Here is a 26,334-nt window from a genome sequence, read left to right on the forward strand (position 1 = left end):
GCATCACCAGCAGCGCACCAAAGACATATGGCGGTCCAGGAATAAACTGCAAAAGACAGTCAGCACGCTTTGAGCAACCCTGCGTGTGCTCCTGTCCTGCAAACCCCATTAAAGGGACGCTGAAGACATGCTGAAACTGACACAGCACAAAGATGACGCCAGAAAGGAAGAATCATTCCACCAATCCATCATCTGTCCATCATTCTCTTTCCACTGTGCTGATTCTAAAAAGCATGAGAGGACATAGTAGTAGCAAAGCGGAAAGTTGGGCAAGTTGGATAACGTTCATGATGTAAAAAATAGCGCACAGGGAACACACGGGACGGAAAGTAAACGACGCAGACAAGCGCTAACTCGCAACTGAGGTTTATTGCTGACGCGCGCAATATAAGGTAGTCACTTTAAAAACATAAAACAAAAACAACCACTAACAGTCCCTCCTCGAAAGACCAAGTCAGAGGAAAAAATTGAAATTGAAGCATCAGGCGCCACTCATCGCTGTGGAAGATCAGTTAAAAAACCGTTATCAAAAAAAGGAATTCAATGCAACACTGAGGCTAAAAAATCGATTTCACAGTCCGCCAAGTTAACAGAGGGCTCACTGATACACGGATTCCGACATTTCCTAATATGGTATGCCTCCATTATCTCGCGTACACGCTGATCTCGATGTCTGAAAAGTATGACAGTACTAGAAAAAATCGGTCTGCAAATTTTCCCCTTCTGCTCTTCTTTTTTGCTACATTCCCGGCAACACACACACGCACACACACATGCCTGCGCTACAGTAGTAGCGCTAAAAAACACAGAGACGAAAGTAGAAGAAGACAACACAGGCGCTAGCGCCTGTGTTGTCTTCTTCTACCCTCGTCTCGGTGTTTTTTAGCGCTACCTGTGTTTTTTAGTCCTCTCATTCCAAACACCATCTAGCCCAGCTTTCTGCCTTGAATGTCTAAAAAGCATGTATTGTCAAGCCCCCTTACATCCTACTCTGTAACGCAGCTACATCAAACTCCCTCAGGCTTACAAGGTTTTTGTACTCCAGGAGAGGTGCCCAGTGTCAAATGGCAGCCCTTGAAATAAGGGCGCACAAAGGAATTCATAGCGACTGGTGTGCGCAGTTCCCCCCACGAAGGTAGAGGTAGCACTCTCTCTCACAATTGGCATACTCCATTAGTGAATGGCCTGCAATAATATTGCAGGTCGACCTTTCTGGCAATGAAATGACATTGATACCGCATTAAACCACGGTACGAACAAGCTTTCATGAATATCTGCGCACCTGACTGCCATACTCATGCACATATCACGCACATCAGAAGTCCACAACCACCATTTCGCTCATCAGAAGTCCATGACCACCTTTTCCGAGCATCCATGACGAACGGTGTGCGCGAATTTTGGTTGCTTTCACACAGATATCTACTACCCCATGGCAGGCATGTGTGTGTGCGTGTGTGTGTGTGCGTGTGTGTGTGTGCTATTTATCAACGTTACTGGCCTTTCATGTATACATTACTGATAACTAGCCATACCCGTTTATATCAAACTCCCAAAAAGTGTCTACGAGCTCTATAAAACAAATAAAGTTAGTGAATTTAGCAATACTGACACACTAAGATGCAAAAAAGCTTTGGCGAAAGCCACTTATTGCACACAGATTAACCTGCCATGGTGGCATAGTGGCTTTGGCATTCAGCTGCTGACCCCGAGGTCATGGGCTCAATCCCGGCTAAGGCAGGGTGGACGTGAAACGCACAAGCCACCTGTGTGCTGCACGATGTCCACGCTAAAGAAATCCAGGTGTTCACCATTAATCTGGAGTCCTCCACTGTGGAATCCCTCGTAGCCCAATGTTAAACCCCACGATCTCCCCTTCGCACACTACCTTCCCAAACAAATAGTTCTGATTTTTTTTTTTTTTCCAGTTCATTTACCTTCACTGCTTTGAAGAGAACAAATTTTTTCCATGTTATCCATACACTACACCCAGCTGAAGCCACAAAAGCAAAGAGCCCCACAAAGTGCGTGGGGTATGCCGAAGCACATGGGAACATGTGGTCCACTTAAGGCCTTGGCAGAGTTACCACAATTGGCAGCCTGGCTGTCTGCAGCCCCAAATGTCAGGGTTTCTGGATGGTTTAATTAGCTCAAGTGGTTCGCAGTGTCACACAGAAAACCAGTGCACAGTCACATTACAGGTGTAATTTTCAGCTGCTCATGGTATGCCCAAGGAACCATTTGAAGATAACACAAGGTAACTGCCCAAGTACGTCTCCAGCTGCCAGTTTACTGCCAATAAATGCTAATGTGGGGCTTTCATAACGACAGCCGTGTTGCCAAATAGCGGTGGGTCAACTCTTTCTGTGCCCTGTTCAACACAGACTAAGACAAAAAATTTAGGGGGCACTTTGATGATCTAAAGTGCGTGAGGCAAAAGCCTTGCCACGCAACTTGCCATAGGCACACACGAGGCAGCTATGGGGCTACTGGGATTGGCTAGTCAATTAGTCATGAGCCATGACTAACTAGTCACGACTGGTTAATGACTAACTAGCCATGTTTGGTTAATAACTAACCAGTCATGACTAGTCAGTTATTAGCCAAACATGGCTAGTTAGTCATTAACCAACCATGACTAGTTACACGAGTAGTTATCAACCAATCATGGCTAGTCAGTCATTAACCAATCATAACTAGTTAGTCATGACTAATTGACTAGCCAGTGACTAAGCAGTCATGACTAATTTGTTTATGACTGGTTAATGACTAGTTGGTTATGACTTGTGACTAGTAATGACTAGTTATGGCTTTCACTTCAGATCTAACGGATGGACGGACAGAGTCATGGCTGCGAGTATGAGCCATAACCCCTTAACCGTTTTGGACGAGCTGAGCTCGTCCTTGCCTAGCCGTCCCCAAACTGTTTTGGACGACTGTAGCTCGTCCTCTCTGAATAGGTTCTTCTCTTCCTCGTTTCGAATGAGCGGTGCTCGTGTGTGGCTTAGATGGCATTGTGCTCGACAGATGGCAGCACTGACCTGTTAATTTCGTTTTCTTCTACCACATAAACGTTTTTTTTCTTATGGCAACCTGGGTTTTAAAAATGGCATAGGGTGGAGGCGACGCGTGTTTTGCTGGCCCGTCTTCTCGGAAAAGACGCTCTTCTTCGTCGTAATCTTCTTCAGACGATGGTGACTGAGACACCGAAGTGTACATTGTTTCAGGGAGCGAGGACGACAGTGCTGTTGTGCTTATCAGTTCTTCCGATGAAGAAGTGGACAGCTCAGAAGCGAACTTTGCGAGCGCGCGTGAGTGCATGAAGGTCAACGTCAGTAACATCCCTACATGACCCCCTCGGTTTCCTTTTCTTGCAGTTCTTGGTAAGATGTTCACTATAAGCTTGCCTAATGACTTGCTTGAATATATTTATCGCTCATTACCAGCAGGAAGTTGGTTTTCCGTAATATCAGAAATAATAAACTTGAATATGCTAATTTGACTTCGTGTTTCCTTCAGATGTTTTTTAAAGATCGAATTCGCGCTTTTTATTGCAATAATATTCGAAATCAGGAATAAAAAAAATAAGCAGTTTTGTTAAGAAATTCGTTGATATAACAAAATGGTGAAGGGGTTAAAGGCTTTCGCCTTAAAAAGTCATTCGTCCTCACCCTGAGCTCGTTGGGCACCATGGACCCGTTGGCAGTGGCGAGGGCCGGGGGGGCCGACCCCATTGTCATGGGCGGGGCCTCATTCAGGTCCACGTGGAAGAGATAGAAGATGAAGCCAAACACGGCCGGCCCCAGGCCGTTGCACAGGCCCCGCATGCCCGTGATCATGCCCTGCACCAGACCTGTCCCCAGGCATAATAGCAGAGTAGAAACAAACGGGCTGTTCACGAGAAACAGTGGTGCCCAAAAGGCAGAGCACCTGCCACAGACACAGAGGGAAAACTGGCACTCTGATCTTACCTCAACCACAACAATGCCAGGAAGTGCAAATTTTCCATTGGCTTCATCATTTTGCTCCCAGCGATGAATACTTGCCAAGTCACCCAAATGTCCGCCTTGCTGAACGTTATTTCCACAGGCTTGGCTTAAATCTCACCAAAACCTTGAATTCGTCAGTAGAAATACAACCTTTTTTCCTCGAGGCAAGTTTCCAAGAAATGATTCACTAATTTCAAAACAGGCCCGCAGGCAGTTTATCAGAGTGAGAAATGCACTATTAAAAAAAAGATTTATTCTGCACACAATCAGGAGCACAGCTCATTTCTTTGTGAAGTTTGGAAACCTGCACAAAGAGAGGGAAATCCCGTTCATTGTTTGAAAGTGTGCCATCTTTAGTCGTCTGTTTATCTCTATCTTTTTTTCTCTGTAGAGCTAGCGATTTCATGGCTTTGTACTATATCGCTGCCTACGTTTCGTGATTTGTGTTCTTACCATTTATTGTTGTAATATGATTTATAGTTACTAATCCTTTCAAATTACTAGTTGTTGCATGCTGTCCACTTTGCCTTGTATTGGTTTCCTGGCTTTTATTCAGGAAACCATCCAGAAATGTCTTGTAAATAAATTGAATTGAATTGAACCCCACCTCCTGCTACCTTGTCATGGTTGGCAGGTGCAGGCTTCACACAGATCCCAACAGCAATCCCAGACAGTTTTCGCCTTCACAGCCCTCATAAAGATATCCTATTAAAAGCTCAGAGATAAGCCATGAGCCGAAGAGTCCTGTGCTGCTCAGAGGACGGAATTACACCAAATTAACATCACAAATGATTTACTGTCTTCCCAGGGTGTGCGTTACCTTTTAGGTTGCGTTTAGAAATGGTTTTGAGAAGAAATCGCCGCACGAGCTGGGAGGAAAACCAGAAGTTGGGGCACCGTATCGCTGAGAGATGGAAATTACGCTGCACGATGACCTAGCTCTATAAGTTACCACCGAAACACTCGCCATATGGACAGACGGCACATACGTCCCATAAGCGGTAACTCAGGACGCACTGCGTCCGCCGCTTAAGAACGTGGGTGGCGCTGATGTTTTTTCTTCTGCTTTTCTAATCAATTAGCTTTAAGCGATAACATATTCAGTAATATTATAAATTGATCAACACCACAAAATAAATAAATAAATTAAAGATCCCCTGTGCCCCTTGGTTTCTGTGGCTGTTGGCTTCTCTCACACTCCCAAGGTTAGGTTACTTGTAAACATAAATACCCCCGAAAGCAGAACATTTGACAGCCGTCGCCGTAGCTCAGCGGTAGAGCACCGGACGCGTAATTTGGAGGTCGTGGGTTCACCGGCGGCATGTGGTCGTTTTTTCTTCTGCTTTTCTAATCAATTAGCTGTAAGCGATAACATATTCAGTAATATTCTAAATCGAACAACAGCACAAAATAAATAAATTAAAAATACCCTCTCTCCCTTGGTTTCTGTGGCTGTTGGCTTCTCTCTCATATATATATATATATATATATAAACCTGTCATGAAACTGCGTGTTCGAGGCATAAGAATAACTGACGAAAATGTACACTGAAAAAATGCGAGCCCGCAAAGTGCTAGAACAGTAGGTAAACCTAAGGGCTATCAGCAGCTGTCAAGATCCGAATGGTACAGAGGTGTGGGGCTTAAAAGTAATGCATGAATGCTTTGGAGCCACATGATCGCAAGCGATGTATGAAAGACAACTGCAAGACTCTAATTGCTATAGGAAGCCTATAGGCGTTTCCACTGGGTGAGGAGGATGTTCAAACACCTCCTCTCTGGGCTGTTGTAAAGCGGCTTCACGGCTGCTTCCACCATGCTAGCGTCAAGAGCACACAATAGCACAGCGAGCAATTTGCCGATGCCCAGGGAGCACTCAATGGAATGGTCTATACAGTAACCCTAAGCTATTCGAATGTAACACACCTTCTGGTACAGTGAAAGCTCATTAATTCGACCCCCGTTAATTCGAAAAATCGGATAATTCGACGCGCACGTGAGGTCCCTACAATTATACATAGAAGCCTATGGGGCGAAACTTTCGTTAATTCGAATAAATTTTGCCATGTGTCGGTTAATTCAACTTCACTCCGCAGCCCGCCAAGCTGGTGCGCCGAGAGCAAAAAGAAAAAAAAAACACTGCCATGAGCGGCGCTACTGTACGGCTGATAGGCCATCCGTATGGTCATCATCATCACCAACGTGAGAGAGGGCGAGGGAAGCGAGGTTACCGGCGGCCGATGCGGTTGGCGTCTTTTCTTTGTGCTTTGTTGTGTCGCAGCAGTCTTGTTGGTGTCGTCTGCTTAACCCAGTAGACAGCAAGTCTCGTTTTGGCATGTGTGGTCGTTTCCACGTGTTCTTGCTGCTACGATCGCGGTTGTTTAACCATAAGGCGGCGCCTTTTTTGGTAATTGTGCGCTTTGTCAGCGTGTTTACTGCGCTGCTTGCTGTTGCGACTGAGAGAAGGATGAAAGGAAATTGCCCGGGCCTGCCTACTGGCTCAGCCGAGAAGAGCAACCACCGTTGCCACGTGCAGATAGAGGAGATTTAAAAGATCAGAGGAAAGATAAAAAGAAAAGATAAGACGAGCCTCCCAGCAACAACCGCGTAGCGGACGCTGGCTGAAAGAACAGATAAGCGGCCGAAGCCGCTCGCTTCACCTCCTCCCCGCGCTGCTTTCCAGTGGGTAGCCCAGTGTCTGCGCGCCTCGCCTTTGCGTCCTGTCAGCTGACCGAGGATGTAATAATATAAGTGACAGGCGCTGACGACGATGATTCGTCGGAAGGTGACGATTGTGAGCAGTTGTCCCAAATGCCGAAGTGCACGGTGAAAGAAGCCGCAGAAGCCTTGTCCGTGCGGGAGGACTTCTGTGAACAAATCCCTGACGGTATGTGTGCCGCGGAGCACCTGGCAGCTGTTAGAGCTATTGTAGTCGCTCAATTTCGCCCGAAAAGCAGGCGACGATAAGAGATTTCTTTGCCAAATAAAGGTTGCGGCAAACATTGTTTTCTTGTTGTTCATTCGATGATTCGACATTTGGATAATTCGACAATTTTTCGCGGTCCCGTCAGTGTCGAATTAATGAGCTTTTACTGTAGTTGTTGAATGTTGTTTTATTGTTTCATTGAGTTTTAACATCCCAAAGCAACCCAGGCTATGAGGGACGCTGCAGTGAAAGGCTCCGGAAATTTCCACCACCTGGGGTTCTTTAATGTGCACTGATATCGTACAGTAAATGGGCCTCTAGAATTTCACCTCCATCGAAATTCGGTTGAATGTGTCAGAGGATCAGAATAGTTGGGGTACCGTATCACTGAGGGATGGAAATTACGCTGCAAGATGACCAAGCTCAATAAGTTACCACCAAAACACTCTCCATAAGGACAGGTGGCACAGCTTTTCATAAAAGCTGTCATAAAAAAGACCTGTCATGAAACTGCATGTTCTGGGCATAAGAACAACCCTTTAACGAAAATGTACACTGAAAAATGTGAGCCCACAAAGTGCAAGAACAGTAGGTAAACCTACGGGCTTTCAGCAGCTGTCAAGCTCCGAATGGTACAGAGGTGTTGGTTTATGTAATGCATCAAAGCTTTGGAACCACATGATCGCAAGCGACGTATGAAAGACAACCGCAAGACACTAACTGCTATAAGAAGCCTACAGACCTTTCCACTGGGTGAGGAGGATGTTTAAACACCTCCTCTCTGGGCTGTTGTAACGCGGCTTCACGGCTGCTTCCACCATGCTAGCGTCAAGAGCACACAACAGCACAGCGAGCAATTTGGCGACGCCCAGGGAGCACTCAATGGAATGGTCTATACATAACCCTAAGCTACTCGTATGTAACACACCCTCTGATAGTTGTTCAATGTGTCAAAGGATCAGAATTTGGTTACGGTAAGAACACCTTAACAGAGAAATCAAGTTATTCACAAATGCTTTAACCAGAAGAAAAACAGTGCAAATCTCTGGGACAATCTTACTGCTTCTAAAGTTGCGCATGTTAGGAATCACTGCACGACCGATCAGCGTGGTCTCAATGGGCGACATACCCTGCTTGTCCGCCTCGGCGTGCGTTGACACGAAGGAGCTGATGGCCGGGTACGAGATGCTCGCCACGGCAGCCAGGCCTCCCGCCGACCACATCATCCTGGCCAGAGAGAATGTAGAACGGGTCCGTCAGACTGACACTTTACCCCAGTGGGAAGCCATCTCACTTCCTTCACTAGACACGCGAGCATGATGTCACCGTCTACTATATGTACAAGAGCTACACAGAGCACAGAGCAGTCCTTTCTAAATGATCGCAATCCCAATGGCAAAGACACCCAATTTGAGCAAAGTCAGCAGAAACAAGTAACATTACTTTCTCAATAACAATGCTATATTTATTTAGCAGCTTCACTGTTCCGAGATGAAAACGTATGCCCCATCTTTATTAACGCAATGAACCCTTACAAGGCAAGCAATGCAAAGCATGTATCAGTATCATCATCAGAAGCAGCAGCAGCCAGATCATGTCCAGCACAGGAAAAAGGCCTCCTCATCAATCTCTCCTACTTAAGTAGAAATCCTCTACAATAAAAGTCACTTGGACCAGCTAAATCTTTACTCTAGGTTTGGTTTATTGGGGTTTAACGTCCCAAAGCAACTCAGGCTATGAGGGACGCCGTAGTGAAGGGCTCCAGAAATTTCGACCACCTGGGTTTCTTCAAAGTTCACTGACATCGCACAGTACACCGGCCTCTAGAATTTCGCCTTCATCGAAATTCAGCCGCCGCAGCCGGGGTCGAACCCGTGTCTTTCGCGCCAGCAGCCGAGCGCTGTAACAACTGAGCCACCGCGGTGGGTCAAATCTTTACTCTACCTGAGCTTTTACTAGATCAATTGGTTGGTGATGGCAAGGCTCTGGGGATGCTGTCTGGTAGTTAATTGGCTACTTACGAAAAACATACTGCTTATAGGTGCTCAGAGGTTTATATAAATAAAAAGTTCATAAATGCCATCCACCCTGCTCTTACTGTTCCTTTAATGTAGCCCATTGTGCTCTAAGGGTGCGGGGCCGGGCTCTATTATTTTCCTTTCCTTTTTAACACGCTCACCCTAATTTTTTTGTTCTTTAATGTGGAGCCTGTTGTATGTATGTGGTGCAGGCAGGGGCATATTATTTTTATTTCCTTTTCGGTTGCTCCAACCTACTCTTTGTTCCTTTAATGTGATAATTATTGATTTTCAATAATCAGATTTCATGTTATCCCATTTTAGATTTTGTCTTATTGTATTTACACGACTTACAGCGTGAATACGAGCATAATGGGAGTTAGATCCCATATGAAAACCGAAACTTTGAGTAAACATGGCGTCCTCTTTGACCCTTCAGAGGGCAACTCTGGAGTTTTTTCTGCACTCTAACCAGAAGGGAGTAAGGGGGCGTAAGCTCCACGGATTTTACTGACACTTTCACGGAATGTTCTCCACAGTCTTCTGACCTCATGCGCAAAATTTCACAGCCGGACAGCATTTTGTTCCAGTGCAAATCAATATTAAATTTATACCATTTTGTGGCCTAAATCGGGGCAACTTCAACAGGCGAGCTTGCGCATTGTGCCATCAGAGCTTGCTTGGTCGTCAATGTTCCCTCTGTGTTTGCTGAAGAACAAAATTTCAAGCATGTTTCTCGACATTTAAGACAAATAATGATCCGAGCTGCCACTTACAGTCACCAGTCTAGCCGATCCATGCTCACACGTTAAGGTTTTGTCACAGTATCCATGACGTCATATTTTGTTCTGGCAAGACGTCGTCGTTTGGTCGAAACTGAGTTTTGGTTTTGATTTGCTGCTTTCTGCTGTTGTAAAGTCCTTCTAATCGGTATTTTGAAAAGTTTCTTTTTTTTTTCTTTGTGCCGAACAGAGGTGACTATACTCCATTTCATACATAGCAGGCAACGCTGCGGAGGTTGCTGAAGTAGTGCGTCCACGAAGCCATATTACTCCACCACGTATCATTCATTCTTCTCGAAACTCCGGTCATTGTTTGCACGAATACAAAGAGCGGTATAAAACGATGTGGTAGCATTGAAATTCACGGTCGAAGCTGTCAGGCACTCAGTGTTCGGGCTCTCTGGCCATAGTTTTCACGGAGTGCTAACTACTTTTTGGGCGCAGATTTAGTAGAAGCGATTCGCCCTACCAACCGCGTGTCATACTGCCACGTGTACTTTTTGCTTCTCGAAATCTCGACAAGTCGCAGGACGAAAATGTGGCAGGAGGTAAAACGAAGTCCAGGAGGTGCCAGTAATGGCACTTAAGGGGGGATGAGGGTCTTAAAACTGACCTTTTTATTTACGGCTAGAATCTGGTGAAATTTTGCACACAGATGTGCTTTTCTCTTCAGATTTCAAAACTGTAAGCTGGTGGTCTTATTTCAAAAGTTATCTTAAATTCTAGAGTGCAATTAGGTAATTTCTTATGCAGCTTTAATGAACTTTCTCATTGCATTTTGTTGCTTTTAATTACATGAATAGATAGCCAGCAAATTCCCATACCCGATGAAATTCTTACTTTTGTTTAGGCCACATATAAATAGCAATTTACAATTAGCTTAACTAGTTGCAGTGTAAAATACTGCAACCTTTTACTCTCGACATAGTATGTCAGGATGACATGGCTTTGGAGAAAAACAAAGAATGTCATCGGGTATGGGAACTCTCTGGCCATCAATTCATGTAAATAAAAGCAACAAAATGCAATGAATAAGTTCATTAAAGCTGCATAAGAAATTACCTAATCCCATTCTAGACTTTGTAAGATTTAAGACCACCAGCTCAATTATGATTACATATTTGGAATCAGAAGAGAGAGACGCATCTGTGTGCAAAATTTCATGACATAGTAGCCATAAATAAAAAAGGCCCTCGTCCCCCCTTAAAGGTGCACTGAAGAGGAATCTGAACTCGTCTTTTTGCCGCAGAAACTCAATCCACTCGTCCCGAGCATTTTTAGAAACTTCGATTTATTGCCCTGTGTGGCCGATTTCCCTAATTAAATCGAATTAACGTCCGGCTCCCGCCTTCTTTTTTTTAATTCTCCCTCGTACGGTGGGCGGAGTCGACCGACGCGGGGAGTGCCTTTCACCCAGTCCCGTGGCGGCTTGCCGCTCTGCCATTGGCGGAGTAATACGTAGTAGTCCGTAGAAGCAAACAGTCCGCGCGTATTTTTATTTCTGCGGGCTTATTTTGCGGCTATATTATCTGCAAATGAAACTATTTATTCACGGAAACCTAAAAAACAAAATGAAGCGAAAGCAAAGCCTCCACGGAGCTGGCTGAAAGGCACTTCACGCGTTGGTCGACTCCGCCCACCGTATGAGGGAGAATTAAAAAAAAAAGGCAGGAGCCGGACGTTATTTCTATTTAATTAGGGAAATTGGCCACACAGGGCAATAAGTCGCAGTTTCTAAGAATGCTCGGAACGTGTGGATCGAGTTCCCGTGGCAAAAAGACGAGTTCAGATTCCTCTTCAGTGCACCTTTAAGATTTGTTGCTACGAAACATCTTTGAGTTCGTTTTTGTTGTATGGCGAACTACTTTCTGTATGCGGACTTAGTCTGCGCGAACAGGCGTGCTAGCTTTGGCAGCGTTGCCTGCTGAGTATGAAACGGAGTACAAGAGACGTGATGTGTTTACCAACTCAAAATGTTCAAAAGAACAACTTGACAGTGCTGCAGTCATCTGCCCGGCTCGACTAGCCACAAGGCCCCCCCCCACTCACCATCGCTGCGATCCGAAGCCGTACCACATGAGCTGCAGCATCTCGAAGAGCAGCCCCACCATGATGGTGTGCTTGCTGCCCACAGTCTTCATCAGCAGTGTCAGCACCATCGTCTGCACACAGGCACACAAGCCGGTCAGGAAGATGGTACTACGGCTGCCAGAGAGTGTCACACAGTGGTCCTCGAGGATCACGAGTCAGCAACATCTTTTCTTTTTTTTGGTGTGAAATGCAAGTGTCCCCCACTGCGTCGCACGCTGTGCTTATACACAGCTGTCAGGTGTTTGCGCTACAGTTCCTAGTGTCAAATACGACATCAAATTACATCGATATTACATGCAGGAAAGCTCTGAAGACTCTGTGGTGTTTGAGGCGTAAACTGCCAAAGGCACCAAAACATGTCAAACTGGCAGCGTATAAGGCTTTGGTGCGGCCTCGTCTGGGATATGCTTGTTGTTTATGGGACCCATTTACGGCCAAGAATATCTCCAAATTAGAAAGAGTGCAGAGGACAGCAGCCCGTTTCATTTGCAATAGATACAAACGAACAGATAGTGTAACAGCTATGATCAATTCTATTGGCCTAGAATCTCTTCAGACAAGGCGCACTGAAGCAAGAATGAAATTTTTGTACCTATTATATTAGAATTATATTATTATAATTATATAATAGAATTATATTATATTAGAATTATAGAATTATATAATTATATTATATTAGAATTAGAATAAACACCCATGATTATATTACTCCTGTTTCACGAGCAAGTACGCGTTATAACCATGGAAAAATGCTCCAAGAATTTCATGCATACTCAAACACAGTTAAACACTCATTTTTTTTTTTTTTCAAATCAATAGCAGAGTGGAATGAATTGCCGAAGTGTGTAGTGAACAGCCCAAATGTAGAAACGTTTGTTAATAATTTGAGAGCCTTTTGTATGTGACACCCTTGTCTTTTTGGTTTCTTTTTTTGCATCATCCTTTGCTCTTGCATGAAGTTCGTGCATATCTTGTTTTTTTATTTGTATCTGTGCTCATGCCCCTGCTCATGCCTGCTTGGAGCCGAGCGACTCTGCAGTATTACATAAATAAATAAATAAATTACAATAAAAACTCTCTCTGATGCAGTAAAACCTCAGTGGTATGAATACGACTCATACGAATTCCATGACTAGAGAGAAAAGACTGTGACATTCTGAACAAACTATCATGAGAGAACCTATGTTTCGGTGCTCACTTGTCACCTTGCTCGGGGTTGACTGGGCGCAGCAAGAGACGCACTTTCATATCTTCTTTTAGCCACGCAAAACGGTGTTGCATCACAGAGGGAGCCATGAGAATGGGTGTGTGCCAGGATTCTATACGCTGTTGCTTGAACGGGCTGAGTTTGTGTCAACAGCCCTGGCATGTTCAACGTTATCAACCAAGTCCTCATAATGCTCTGCGACTGCAATGCACTCTCTGCCGAAGTTAGGCCATCATTCCTGTGATGGTGGAGCCTTTGTGAAAGATTCGTTTTGCTGATGCAGCTAGTGAAACAATCAGCACAGGGGATTTCGCAGATAATGTCGGGTGCACATTCCTTCGACCGAGACATGAAGCAACCGAGGACAGTTTGTGCATTCCCTGCTTACAAAACAGTGGCAAAGGGTCAAAAGAAGGTTAAAGGTGGATCTTTTTCTACCACCTAATCAAGCCTGAAGAAGGTGCTGAATCGGCACTACAACGTTGGTGCTCTCAAGATAGCTCAGTTGGAGCATCATCAGAGTCTTTTCTAATTTGCCTCCCAACAAGGCATATTTTTGCTGCATTGTTAACATTCGAAAAAAAGGCACGGAAATGAAATAAAAAAATTTTTTCTGACCACAGGCAGCAAGAAGCTGCTTAGAATTTCAGTGAAAATGTCAGGTTTCTTTATGCAGTGATGTTCCTATATTTCCAAATTACTTTCTCATTTTTTCATCGCCATCATCAGCCTGACTATGCCCACTGCAGGACAAGGGCCTCTCTTACATCTTTCCAACTAATCCTATCCAGTGCCAGCTATGGCCACCCTATCCTCGCAAACTTCTTAATCTCGTCTGCCCACCTGTCTCTCTGGCGCGCCCTGCTACGCTTGCCTTCTCTTGGAATCCACTCTGTTACCCTTAATAAGGACCAGCGGTTATCTTGCCTTCGCATTCATGCCCTGCGCAAGCCCATTTCTTCCTCTTGATTTCGACTAGGATGTCATTAACGCGCGCTTGTGCCCTCACCCACTCCGCCCGCTTCCGATCTCTTAACGTTACACCTATCATTTTCCTTTCCATAGCTCGCTGCGTTGTCCCTAACTTAAGCTGAACCCTCTTCGTTAGCCTCCACGTTTCTGCCCCATAGGTGAGTACTGGTAAGATACAGCTGTTGTATACTTTTCTCTTCAGGGATATTGGCAAACTACCATTCATGATCTCAGTGAACCTTCCATATACGCTCAACTCAAATCTTATCCTTCTAGTTATTTCCCTCTCATGATCCGGATCTGCAGCCACTGAGTGCCCTGAGTAGACGTATTCCCTTACCAGTACCAGCACCTCGCTACCAACTGTAAACCACTGATGCCTTCCGAGACTGTTGAACACTATGGTTTTCTGTAGAGCAAACGTCTTGCCCTGCCTGTCTCAGTCGCTCGGCATGCTTTGCAGTTCCATCTCCTGGGTGACTTTACAAGCAAGTGAGCAAGCAGGGCTTACAAGCAAACCATCACAGCACCCACCTGTGCAATGACGGAGAGCAGGCCCACGACGGCAATGAAGAGCGCCACCTCCTCAGCCGAGAAGCCCATCACCTGTTGAGAGAGAAAACCACATCCCTGCTGGCTTCTCACTTGAAACAGTGCCTACCGGAACAAAGCAGCATGACAGTACCGCAGAGGTCATCAGCCACCTAAATACTACCCCTCCATGATTCTTAAAGGACTAAAGACACCTAATTTTGATGAGTAGTGGTCACTGGCCAAGGTCAATAAGGATGGAAATTTTTGGCGTTTCGGGAGCACTGCGGCTCCCTTGTTCACTATGTTCACTATTCACTGTGTCAAACGCCAAAAATTTCCATCCTTATTGACCTTGGCCAGTGACCACTACTCCTCATCACCATGATACCTGACCAGACAGTACACCGTCAAACCCATGAATATAGACCCCTAATCTTATTGCATGTTTTCTTCTTTCCAATGATGCTTTAGACATTAGAATACATGAATCATCACATGGTTTTCGCCTACAACACTAAATAATATACGATTGAATTTTTTAGTACTGCGCAACAGCTTTGTTCCCTACCCCCTCTGCCGCAAATACGAGAAACCTCGAAGCCACTCACCAGGCGCAGGTAGACAAAGAAGCAGGAGTACTGTCCGGCCTCGGGCAGGTACGACAGTAAGACGGTGACACACAGCATCAGGATCATCGGGTCCTTGCCCACCTTGCGCAGGGCCTGCACGGTCACGGGGGGCGTTGGTGGCAGCCGAGCGCCAAGCTAACCTAACCTGACCAAACCACCCGCCACACCCTGAGGAAGACGTTACAATGGTAACTGCACCTAGCCCCACAAGCACACTCACTCTTAGAGGTGCACTGAAGAGGATTCTGAACTGGTCTTTTTGCCGCGGGAACTCCATCTACACGTCCCGAGCATTCTTAGAAACTGCGACTTATTGCCCTGTATGGCTGATTTCCCTAACTGAATCGAATTAACGTCCGGCTCCCGTCTTTCTTTTTTGAATTCTCCCCGTACGGTGGCCAGAGTCGACCAACGCATGAAGTGCCTTTCAGCCAGCTTCGTGGAGGCTTTGCTTTCGCTTTATTTTGTTTTCTAGGTTTCCATGAATAAATAGTTTCATTCGCAGATAATATAGCCGCAAAATAAGCCCGCAGAAATAAAAATGCGCGCAGACTAGTTGCTACTACGGACTACTACGTATTACTCCGCCGATGGCAGAGCGGCAAGCCGCCACGGGACTGGGGGAAAGGCACTCTATGTGTTGGTCGACTCCGCCCACCGTACGGGGAAGAATAAAAAAAAAAAGGCGGGAGGCGGACGTTAATCCAATTTAATTGGGGAAATCGGCCGCAGAGGGCAATAAGTCGCAGTTTCCGAGAATGCTAGGAATATGTAGATCGAGTTTCCCGCAGGCAAAAAGACAAGTTCAGATTCCTCTTCAGTGCACCTTTAAAGGGACCCGGCCCAGAGTTCTTCTTGGCCCACGGGCAAACGTGACAGCCTTTCAGCACATTAAAATGCCAACACTGCCTGACCCCAGAGGATGTCTCACAGAGAAACAGCAGCTTGGTTTGGGCTAGTTGCTAACAGTTCTTAGAAAACATGGCGCAAAAAGGACACGGGCGCCACAAAACTGTATGGGACAGGTACAAACCCTTGACTGACTGGTAGTAGAAGCGATGAGGTTGACACAGGTGATCACAGGGTGAACTGTGGCAGGTGAGGATTGAAGAGAGCCCAATGTAGGAGAAATTTGATGCAACAGTAGCTATCCTCGTGTGAACACCTGTGTCCCGTCTAGTTCTGTGTCGTCCCTGCCCTTTTTGCGCTATGTCTCACAGAGCAAGACATTGCAAGACAAAGGCATCTGTTGCAGAGGTTAATGTTCACGTGGGTGCAGGTACACCATCTGTGCATCCACTCCCTGGCTTAGCCCCATTAACTCCCTTTACTCATACATGTTACATCACAGACTCCAACAATGCAGTTCTTAGGTTTTGGTTTGGTTTATGGGGCTTTTAACGTCCCAAAGCGACTGAGGCTATGAGAGACGCCATAGTGGAGGGCTCCGGACAATTCCGACCACCTGGGGTTCCTTAACGTGCACTGACATCGCACAGCACACGGGCCTCTAGAATTTTGCCTCCAAAGAAATTCAACCGCCACAGTCGGGATCAAACCAATGCAGTTCTTAGGCAGGGCGAGAAGGATAAAACAAGTGCACAAAGGTCAGCTGGAACGTCACTTCAGAATGCTAGCAAGCACTGGTCCACAAACAAAAACGTAAACACCAGGCTACAAGGTAGAACAGAGAAGGGGCACAGAACAAGATGCCGGTAAGACATCACTACAGTGGCTGATTTTTTTCGGTCTCAGGAGCACATCAAAAAATACTCCAAGAAAATTGACGCAGGTTCGCTGCAATTCTGGCAAACCTTAATGCAGAGCGAAAGCTGCTTTTCCGCAATTCTTTACACATTTCTTTCTGCAATTTTTTACTTTTATTTATGCTGTTTTTATTTTATTTATTTCATTTTATTTTTATTTTGCGTCCCGCTGCCTCCCATGGTCGTTTTGCATACCAACATGACCTTGAAGAACAGGCAGAATAGAGCTTTTGCTCTACAATAGAGCAACTCTGAGAAACATTGTCACTGCCTGCGGTATTGCGAGTATGAATGATTGATCAACTTATCGACGAGTCTCTGCTGCGTTGTGCTCACTATATGGCATCAGGAAGGCATCGGATTTGCAACACGAAGGATGCTAATTTCTCCTGAAACAAAGAAACCAGTGCCAGGCACAGCACAATCTCAGAATAAGCTGAAACTTGCTCTGCAGACAAGCGCATAGTTTGCTTTGGTTTATTGGAGTTTAACATCCCAAAGCGACTCAGGCTATGAGGGACGCCATAGTGGAGGGCTCCGGAAATCTCGACCACCTGGGGTTCTTTAAACGGAAACTGCAGCACTTTTTTCAGAATTTCACGATATTCAAGGATTCAAATCTATGTAGGCTGTAGGTAAAGCATGCCAAGTGTTTTGGCATTAGAATTTAAAACAGTGATGTAATTGACAATTGAATTTTGTGCTTCTCCTCAATGCACAGGAGGAGTGCAGGAGAACTCATGGTGACGTCACGGAAGGTATGATAACTCATGGTGACGTCACGTAAGGTATGATTTCAAATTACCGCTGTCGTCAGCCACACCCTGCCCTGACTCGTTAGACGCTGCCAAAAAAACTCTCGGCAGGGTTCGCCTTCGGTGGCGTTGGTTTTTTTCCTTCAGAGCAGGTGTTTGTGCACTGGAAATGTACCAATACCTTCGATGACGTCATCATGTGCCCCCCACTTGGCGTTGTGCGCTGTGGAGAAGCTTGAAGGGCGTTTGGATTTCAATCGGCGATTACTTCAATGTTTCAAGTGCTAGCCCAAAAATACTTCGCATGCTTTAACCTGCAAGTTTCACACATTCGACCCTCTTAAGCTCGTTGATTTCTATAACTTATGCAGTTTCCCTTTAACGTGCACTGACATCTCACAGTACACGGGTCCCTGGAATTTTGCCTCCATCGGTGGCCGACAAGCGCGTGCAAAATGCCCCAAAGGGTTAGCCTCGTTCGGCTGCCGAGTGCCGTGACGCACCCACCGAGAAAGGGTCGGCCTGCTCCCACGAGATGGGCGAGCTCCAGGAGCCGACGGGGCGCAGCTTCTCGGGCAGGCTCTCGGGCACGGCCACCAGGATGAAGAGGACGTCGAGGAGGGCGATGGCCGACGCCAGGGCGGCCACCAGGGCGTCCGAGTACTGGCGGGCCAGGTAGGCGCCCAGCGCGGGGCTGGTCACCAGGCTGGCCGCAAAGGTGGCCGACACGAGGCCGTAGGCGGCGCTGCGGTCCTGCTCGTCCGTCACGTCCGCCACGTAGGCAAACACCACCGAGAAGGTGACCGCAAACACCCCCGACATGGAGATCATGGCAAAGTACCACCACGTGTTGATGCGCATCAGCGGGATGGGGGCGCACGTGAAGAACACGGTGACCAGCAGGAAGAACTTGCGGCCCCACACGTCCGACAGGGCGCCCACCAGCGGGGCGCTCAGGAACGACAGGAAGCCCTGCGGCAGGGACAACGACCCGGAGAAAATTGCCTCGCACATTCTTGTATCTTGAAAGCACAAGCACTGTATCGTCCGTTTCTTTCTCTGCTCTCTTCTTTGGCTTTTGGCCTTGCGCTGCTTCAAATCAAACATTCTTGTATGTTCTCGCACGATCCTGTAAGTTCTCGCACGTTCCCATACAATCTCGCACATTCCCATATGTTCTCGATTGTCTCTCACCACAATCCGCACTGACATGCAGTCATAACAACCGCAGCTACTAGGGTGCCAACCACGCACTTAACTCTATGCTCTATTTTATATATCATGTACAATGCTGTCAAAGTTAGCACTCTCGTTTAGAATATTTTATTACTGCAATGAAGCCCTGCGGCAGGAACGACCCAGGGAAGACTGTCTCGCATGTTCTTGTACATTCTCCTACGTTCTCTATTGTCTCTCTCTACAATCCACACCAACATGCAGTCATAACTACTGCAGCTACTAGGATGACAACCATGCACTTATCCCTATACTCCGTTTCATACATCAGATGCAATGCTGTCAAAGCTAGCACTCTTGTTTGCATCATTTTGGTACTGGACCGAAAGCATACGTTGTGACAGAACAAAAAGAATAAGAAAGCACGGGCACAGGCATGAGACTTCCGTCCGCGCTTCCTCATTCTCGTCCCTTCACAATGTATGCTTTCAGTGCGGCAACAAAATGACGGCACACCAACTAGCTCATCAAACTGTCTTCTTTGCGCTACCTACGTCCACAATAAAAAAAATCGCAGGCGGTTTAGCTTGGGGACAATCATGAAGTATCTTGCACTAGCATGGTTAGCCCTGGTTCTGCTTGGTTTGTCTTCACTTTGTGTGGTTTTACTTCATGCACACTAGCTTACCTTGGTTGGTATATCATATGATCTAAATGTGCGTGATATTGCATCATTTTAGACTTGCACTAGGAGACTTGACTAGTAGAACTGGTCACTGTCTACATTATAGATCTTTGAGAGTCCTCATACTGCTATGGCACAGTGGAGCATGGGACCATGTGAAAAACTCTTCCGATCAGCGGCAAGAGAGCCCTGCTGTGTTGCCCTAATGGCAAACAGAAATATTCCATATGAGGTCATGTGACAGATGCGATACGGCTTGCGCTATCACTTCATTACTCCACAGGGTGAAATTTTTGGGACTGCCTCCTTCATAACAACGGCAACATATCACACAAATCTTCACACAATAGTGTAAGAAGTATAGTACATTACAGTGAACCCCCAATTATCTGGGACATGGTGCTCCTTTGGGAAAAAACAAGAAAGGTAGCGGGAATCAACCCTATTAATGTCCTCCCTGATAAAGCAAGATGACGATGTCATTCCCACTAATAAAACAGAACTCCAGATGAATAAAAACAAAAGGCATAAAAGAGCAAACAGTTTCACTGCATTCAAGAGCACGCATATTGTCGAAGGCGGATAAACAGAGGAAGCCAGCCTGTGAGTAACGAACTGAACCCACCTTGATTCCCATAATGAGGCCATTCATGAGGAAGGTGTGATTCGGGAACGTCTCGTTGAGAACCTGAAAGGGAGAGGCAGTCAATCGGCAACACTTTTAGGGGCCACATTTGAAAGTACAAAATGGGTAACCCATTATCAAACACCCCTGCCTTCACGAAAAAGTGGGACTTCTAAACCTAGACGTCACGAATGCTTCAAAGACTTGCAGCGTGGAACTTTCATCAACCAATTTCATACAACAGCTGAAGGGCAATGAGTTCTTGCAATTACTTTGTGCAGTTTAGCACAAAACATCACATGCGAATTTGAGACAGTCTACAATATGAATGGTCAGACACCAGTGCTACCTGTAAACAACCCTTAGGCAATCCTCGGTGGATCGCTTGAATGTAGTAGCATTTTCTGTTTCTGCTGATTCTGTTGTAGCTAATGCGCATCTATGCGGAATTGGTCATTCTAGCCCCACACACACAGCACACACGCAATGGCTAAATGTGGGGAATGACCACAACCAGCGTCAGTGCACTAAAAAGCACTCCGAGGAACCCAGTTTAAGAACCCCTGCTCTATATTATATCTACTTACAATCGCCAAAAGGCGCTTTAAACGCTACCTGTCGTTCTTTACACTCTAAGCCACCTCAGAACCTATCTTTGAAACAGGTGCATGACCGAGTGCAAACACGGATATATGCATGATACGCATGAGTATGTACACTCCAACAGAAGGAAGAACCACACTGCAATATAAGAGAAGAATAGTTTCTTAACACCTTTCAGTTAGGTCTTTTAAATGCCACAAAAATTGCTGGCTTCGAAAGGAAAGCCCTTCAAGACGTTAACACCAACACGGGGAAACCACCACTCATTTCTCATCGGTGCTCCATCGACTTGTGCAAGATGTGCCGGGAGCAACCACTCACAGTGATCATAGGTGTCGTCAGCAGGCCCCAGGCGAAAAACTCCAGGAAGATCACCACCACCGCGTGGTAGACGCTAGGCTCTCCAAACCCCGATGTCTGCAAGAGGCCACAAGGGTGCAACTCATTATTCAGTTCCCAGAAGAAAGCGTGCGCAGAGAGATGTCAGCGACTGTTTGGTGTACCCTGCTGATATGGTGGACATATGTTACGTTGATGCAGCCCTAAAAAAGTGAAAAATAAGACAACGTGTTTAGGCTTGTTCCCCATTCTTAGGTTCTTTAGAAAACAATCGAAAAGTGGTGCACCTTTTTAGCTTTGCTGCTTCAGCTGTGCTGGCTAGCTGCAAGCCCGTATAAATCGTTATTCCACCCAGCTTAATCAAGCACTGCTGTTACATAAAATAGGAAGCATGGCATGCCCTACAGTTCCACCAACCACATCAAGCCTACACCACAAATGGCCTGGGCAGTTTTCATGCTCGCCCAAAATTAGGCGGAACACATCACAGGACCTCCACACAGCCCAAGTCATGGTGTCTGGTCCTCTGCTAGTGTGACCACACGGCTAAGCGGTCTCTGTAGCCTATCCAGCTGCAGGTCACTCAAGAAGTATGTATATGCAAGCTGAAGACGTAGTACAGTCGTCCACAGACCTGCCTGAACAGACCTGCCAGCACAGACCTGTTGCCCACAGATAGCGCTCGAACTCTGCGCCGTCTACGCTCCACAGCGCACAGAGTGACATCTAGCAGCAGCGCCTGGTTCGAGATAGTGCATCTCTTCGAAATCAAGAGGAAGAAGTGGGCTTGGGCAGGGCATGCAATGCGAAGGCAAGGTAACCACTGGTCCTTAAGGGCAACGGAGTGGATTCTAAGAGAAGGCAAGCGTAGCAGGGGGCGGCAGAAAGTTAGGTGGGCGGATGAGATTAAGAACCTTGCGGGTATAGGGTGGCCGCAGCTGGCGAAGGACAGGGTTAACTGGAGAGACATGGGAGAGGCCTTTGCACTGCAGTGGGCGTACTCAGGCTGATGATGATGATGATGAGTATGGTCCGAGCACCAGACATGTGCTATCTCGGATTAGGTGCTTTAGGTGCTGCTGCTAGATGTCACTCTGTGCATTGCGGAGTGTAGAAGTCACAGAGTTCAAGCACTCTATGCAGGTCTGTCGACGACTGTACCTGTTGCTCATATGTACAAGCATCAGAAACAATATGCCTGTCAACAAAGATGGAAGATGGGATAGGTGCACCACCACATGCAACAGCACAAATAATGGATTCTGCCGTATTTGCCACACTGAGCTGCGCTGAGCCACTTTGGCAGGCCCTGAACTCAAATACGCACATGTAAATGTAATGGCTCTGGCGACAGGAAGAGTTACGAACTGAAGGCAATGTCAGGCGAGATTCCCAGCTCAGTGAGAACGCACCACCACCAGGTACAAAACAAACATGTCCAACATGTTCCAGCCACAGTTGAAACTTTGTCAGTTTTCGCTCGACCACAAACAACAACAAAAAAATGGCAGGCATAAAACTAGTAGTGCAACAGCAGTTACCGTATTTTCCGGTATATAAGACGCGGCTTTTTTTCAAAAACCTTGCTGGTGCGTCCTATACAAGGATGCGTCTTATATGCGACTTTTTCTGCTTTTTTTTTTTAGAGTTCAGAAATTACTCAGGTCCATGTTCAAGCTTTTTTCACCGAAAAAACATCACTACCAATAACGCAGTTTTAACACGGTTAATACTTCAATACGGGGACCACCGAGAGCAACTTTATTATTAAACGGAGGGGATGACGACTTCCGGAATCATAAACCCGCGAACGTTTCGCAGGCCCCAAGCAAAAGTAATGTGAAATGCCAAAAGATGGTGACAATCGCGTTTCTCGCCATTGTCAAGACAAGCCGGCGTTTCTTTCAGTCACCCTTTGAAACTTTGTTTGCTCCATGTACGTAGTACGTACGTAGTGCGAAGAAAATGTTTCAGCTGGGCCGCCTCCAGAAATGGGCGTGCTTTTTGATAGCACATCTTAAGATCAAGACTTCGAAGGTTTTAAGTTAATATAAAATGTTCTTATGGACATAAGGAGAGTTCCTTCGTTCTTTTTTTTTCTTTTTTTGCTAAAACATGGGCGGGTATGGCGTGAGTGTTGCCTTTTTCGATCACTTAGCGGTGCTTAAGAACTCCTCACAGGTAAGGTGCATTTTGCAATGGTCGCACAAGCATGTTTAATTAAGCCTCACTAGCCTAACTGGGTAAATTGGGATGCGTCTTTTACACGGGTGCGTCTTATATACCAACCTTTTCAATGACAGCCTGCATATATGGGGGGAGCGTCTTATACAAGAATGCGTCTTATACACCGGAAAATACGGTAGGTTCGCAGCTGACGAGACGAACCAGTATTAGTTCGGCTAAGTTGCTTGTATATGTGCATTCATGGATGAGAGCTCATAAAGCACAAAAGGAAAAGAAACTTATTTCCTTTGCTGCTTTTGCAGCAGAACAATGCAGTTCCAAATTTGAGCCTGTGAAGATATGTACCCCTATGCTTGCACTGTGCCAAACTTTGGCCACATACTATCTGCTTGAATTGAAATGCAATTATGCAGAAATATAATGAAAACATGCTTTTTGTCCATTACTTAACCATGCAATGCAATGCTCATAGCAGCAATGCTAGGTAAGCGCTAAAATGAACAGGTGTGTTCTGGCTTAATGAAATTGTTATCACTCCAGCTTATCCTTGGAGTACTTATACTACCGCAAGTCTTGCAAACAATCCTAGCATAAGCTGGTATGGCAACCTAAGAACTAATGAAACATTAGAGCTGAGCAACGCGACTACACTGCAGTTGCGTTATTACAAAGAAAACGCCCCAGGCTCCAGACAAAAAAATTCAGGGGGGCACTTTGTTGACCTAAAGCGCGGAATGCGACAGCGTCTTGCAACGCTGCCAGGGAGTCCACAGAACGCCATTGCCTATTCCGCTCTACGCCTTGCTCATCGATAAATTGGTTTTTGAGGAAAGGAAATGTATCTGTCTCTCATATCTCGGTGGACACCTAAACCTCGCCGGAAGGGAAGGGAGAAAGATGGGAGTGAACGAAGACATGACACGTATGCACTAGATGCGCCTTTGTTCATTCCAAGCCATCGTGCTGGCATGGCGGAGTGGTTAGCGTGCTCGTCTCGCACTCTGGAGACCCTGGTTCGATTCCCCAACTCGACCAATTTCGTACTCGGTTTTATTTATTTAAAATTTTGGTCTGACTAGAAAGGTTAATTAGGCTAATTGGTTAATTAACTAATTAACTAAACTCAGTTCCACTTACTCGGAGCATCACTATACCACCCCTTTAATTGGTTGCATGATTACTAGCCAAAGTACGTCACGACCATTCCGACCAACTGAAAAGCGTGACACTTCTGTCGACAACTGCTGCTTACAACGATGAGGCATTAAGGGCTTCCGCCTTAATACTACATCACTCTCGCTCATGTGTCCCCATTCCATCAGCCTGGATAGCATGTCGAATGCATTCCTAGCAGTGGTGGGAGGCTACACAGCAGCAAATGTAACACACTTGTCGGAAGACAGATTGCGCAGAAGGCAGGCAGTGTTTCTATTCAGCCACTTGGCAAACAGCTGCAGTCAACAACCCGCAAAGTGATTTCCCAGACGTACTGTACGCGGAGCAATCCCCGATAGACAGAGCACAACTTCCACCCGGCTGCCGAGACAATACCACAGAAGACATGAGCACTCAGGCAAGACCTATTGGAGGCAGACAATGCAGCCACCTGGCGTTCACTTTCCGCAACATTCAGGAGACAGCAATCATAACATCTGCTCAATTATCTGCGAAGAGCACACCATCGTGCCACTAGTGCTTTCTGTCACCGAGGGTACATTAAGCTTTCCACACACAATGCAGAGATAACATAACATGAACTTCAGCAAGAGATGTTGTCAGGCTAGTTGGCTTGATACTTGTAATGCCATGAAAGGTTATGCGCAAAAAAAAAAAAAAACGGCAGACACGAGAGGACGAGCGCAATTGCGCTCTTCCTCTCGTGTGTTGTCTTCGTGTCATCTTTTTTTGTGCATAACCTTTCATGGCATTACAAGTATTGTAAATAATCAGCTCGCTTTTGAGGTCTTCTATGCGGCATGAACGTTCGGTGGCCTATACTCCCCATAATGCAAGCGTATTACGGTCAACCTCAAACACCCTTTTCGGTACCCTCTAAGAACAGTAAGGATAAGGGTGGTACTGGGAGCAGGGGCAGGCTTGGGGGTCATTCTCGGAGGAGGTCGTTTGGATTGGGAGGTGTTCTCTCTGCACCATGCATTTCTTGGACTTTTTTTTTTTTTTTTTTGCTGAAAAAATAGGGGTCAGCACAGCTTTCCTGTGCAATATTTTTCGTCTGAGGGCAACCGCAGGGCTATGGCCTTTCCCGTTGACATGCAGGTAACCCTCCCCTCTTTTAGTAGCTGCAGCCACCCTATCCTCATCCGCCCACCTTAGTCTTGTGTTGCCACCTGCTACATTTGCCTTCCTTTGGAATCCATTCTGTTGTCCCGAGCCAACCGTTGGTCATGTTATCTATGTTCAATTTATTTAATTATTTATTTATTTCATATACCCTCAGGGCCATTGGCATTAGAGAGGGGAGTGGTTACAGGTGAAAAAAAAAACATAACAATACAATAAACGATATGGGGCTATTATCAAAAAAGTTACAGATGTGTCTAATCATACAATGTTAGCTAAGGCGTTCTTGAAAAGCTGGTAATCTTTGATGGTTGCTGTTGGTGCGGGAAGGTGATTCCACTCTGCTGCTGTTCGAGGTAAAAATGACTGAAAGAAAGCGTTAGTTCTGCAAAATGGGACACCGACTTTGTAGGCATGATCTAATCTTGATGATAGGTGATAATTCACTGCGCAGGTGTGGATGATGAAAGATCTTATGGAATAGGCAGATACGAAACATTTTGCGACGTGAAGCTAAGGATGGCAGATTAAGGCTTGATTTCATTGAAGATATGCTAGCGGTCCTATTATAAGTTGGAGAGAATGAAGCGGGCTGCGTTATGCTGGACCATTTCGAGTGAACGAATAAGGTTTTCATGATGAGGGTCCCAGATGGATGCGGCATATTCTAGTTTTGGACGTATTAATGTCTTGTACAATAGCAGTTTGAGGGATGAAGGAGCTCTGGCGAAGTTGCGGCAGATGTAACCC

General features: G+C 46.0%; 1 protein-coding gene across 1 annotated transcript in view; it reads right to left on the reverse strand.

Moving 5' to 3' along the window:
- LOC149367249 (solute carrier family 71 member 1) overlaps positions 1-26,334 on the reverse strand; it is a 39,976-nt gene that overhangs the window by 7,369 nt on the left and 6,273 nt on the right. Inside the window, exons 2-9 of the mRNA XM_089554737.1 lie at positions 21,079-21,174; positions 20,155-20,217; positions 18,176-18,640; positions 15,127-15,240; positions 14,519-14,590; positions 11,764-11,876; positions 8,044-8,141; positions 3,672-3,853 (exon numbers count right to left, since the gene is read on the reverse strand). Coding sequence (XP_089410863.1) covers positions 3,672-3,853; positions 8,044-8,141; positions 11,764-11,876; positions 14,519-14,590; positions 15,127-15,240; positions 18,176-18,640; positions 20,155-20,217; positions 21,079-21,174 — 1,203 coding nt within the window. The remainder of the gene's footprint in view (positions 1-3,671; positions 3,854-8,043; positions 8,142-11,763; positions 11,877-14,518; positions 14,591-15,126; positions 15,241-18,175; positions 18,641-20,154; positions 20,218-21,078; positions 21,175-26,334) is intronic.

Source organism: Amblyomma mixtum, chromosome 1, assembly GCF_055824585.1.
Source record: "Amblyomma mixtum isolate Tamu chromosome 1, ASM5582458v1, whole genome shotgun sequence".
Lineage (NCBI taxonomy): Eukaryota > Metazoa > Arthropoda > Arachnida > Ixodida > Ixodidae > Amblyomma > Amblyomma mixtum.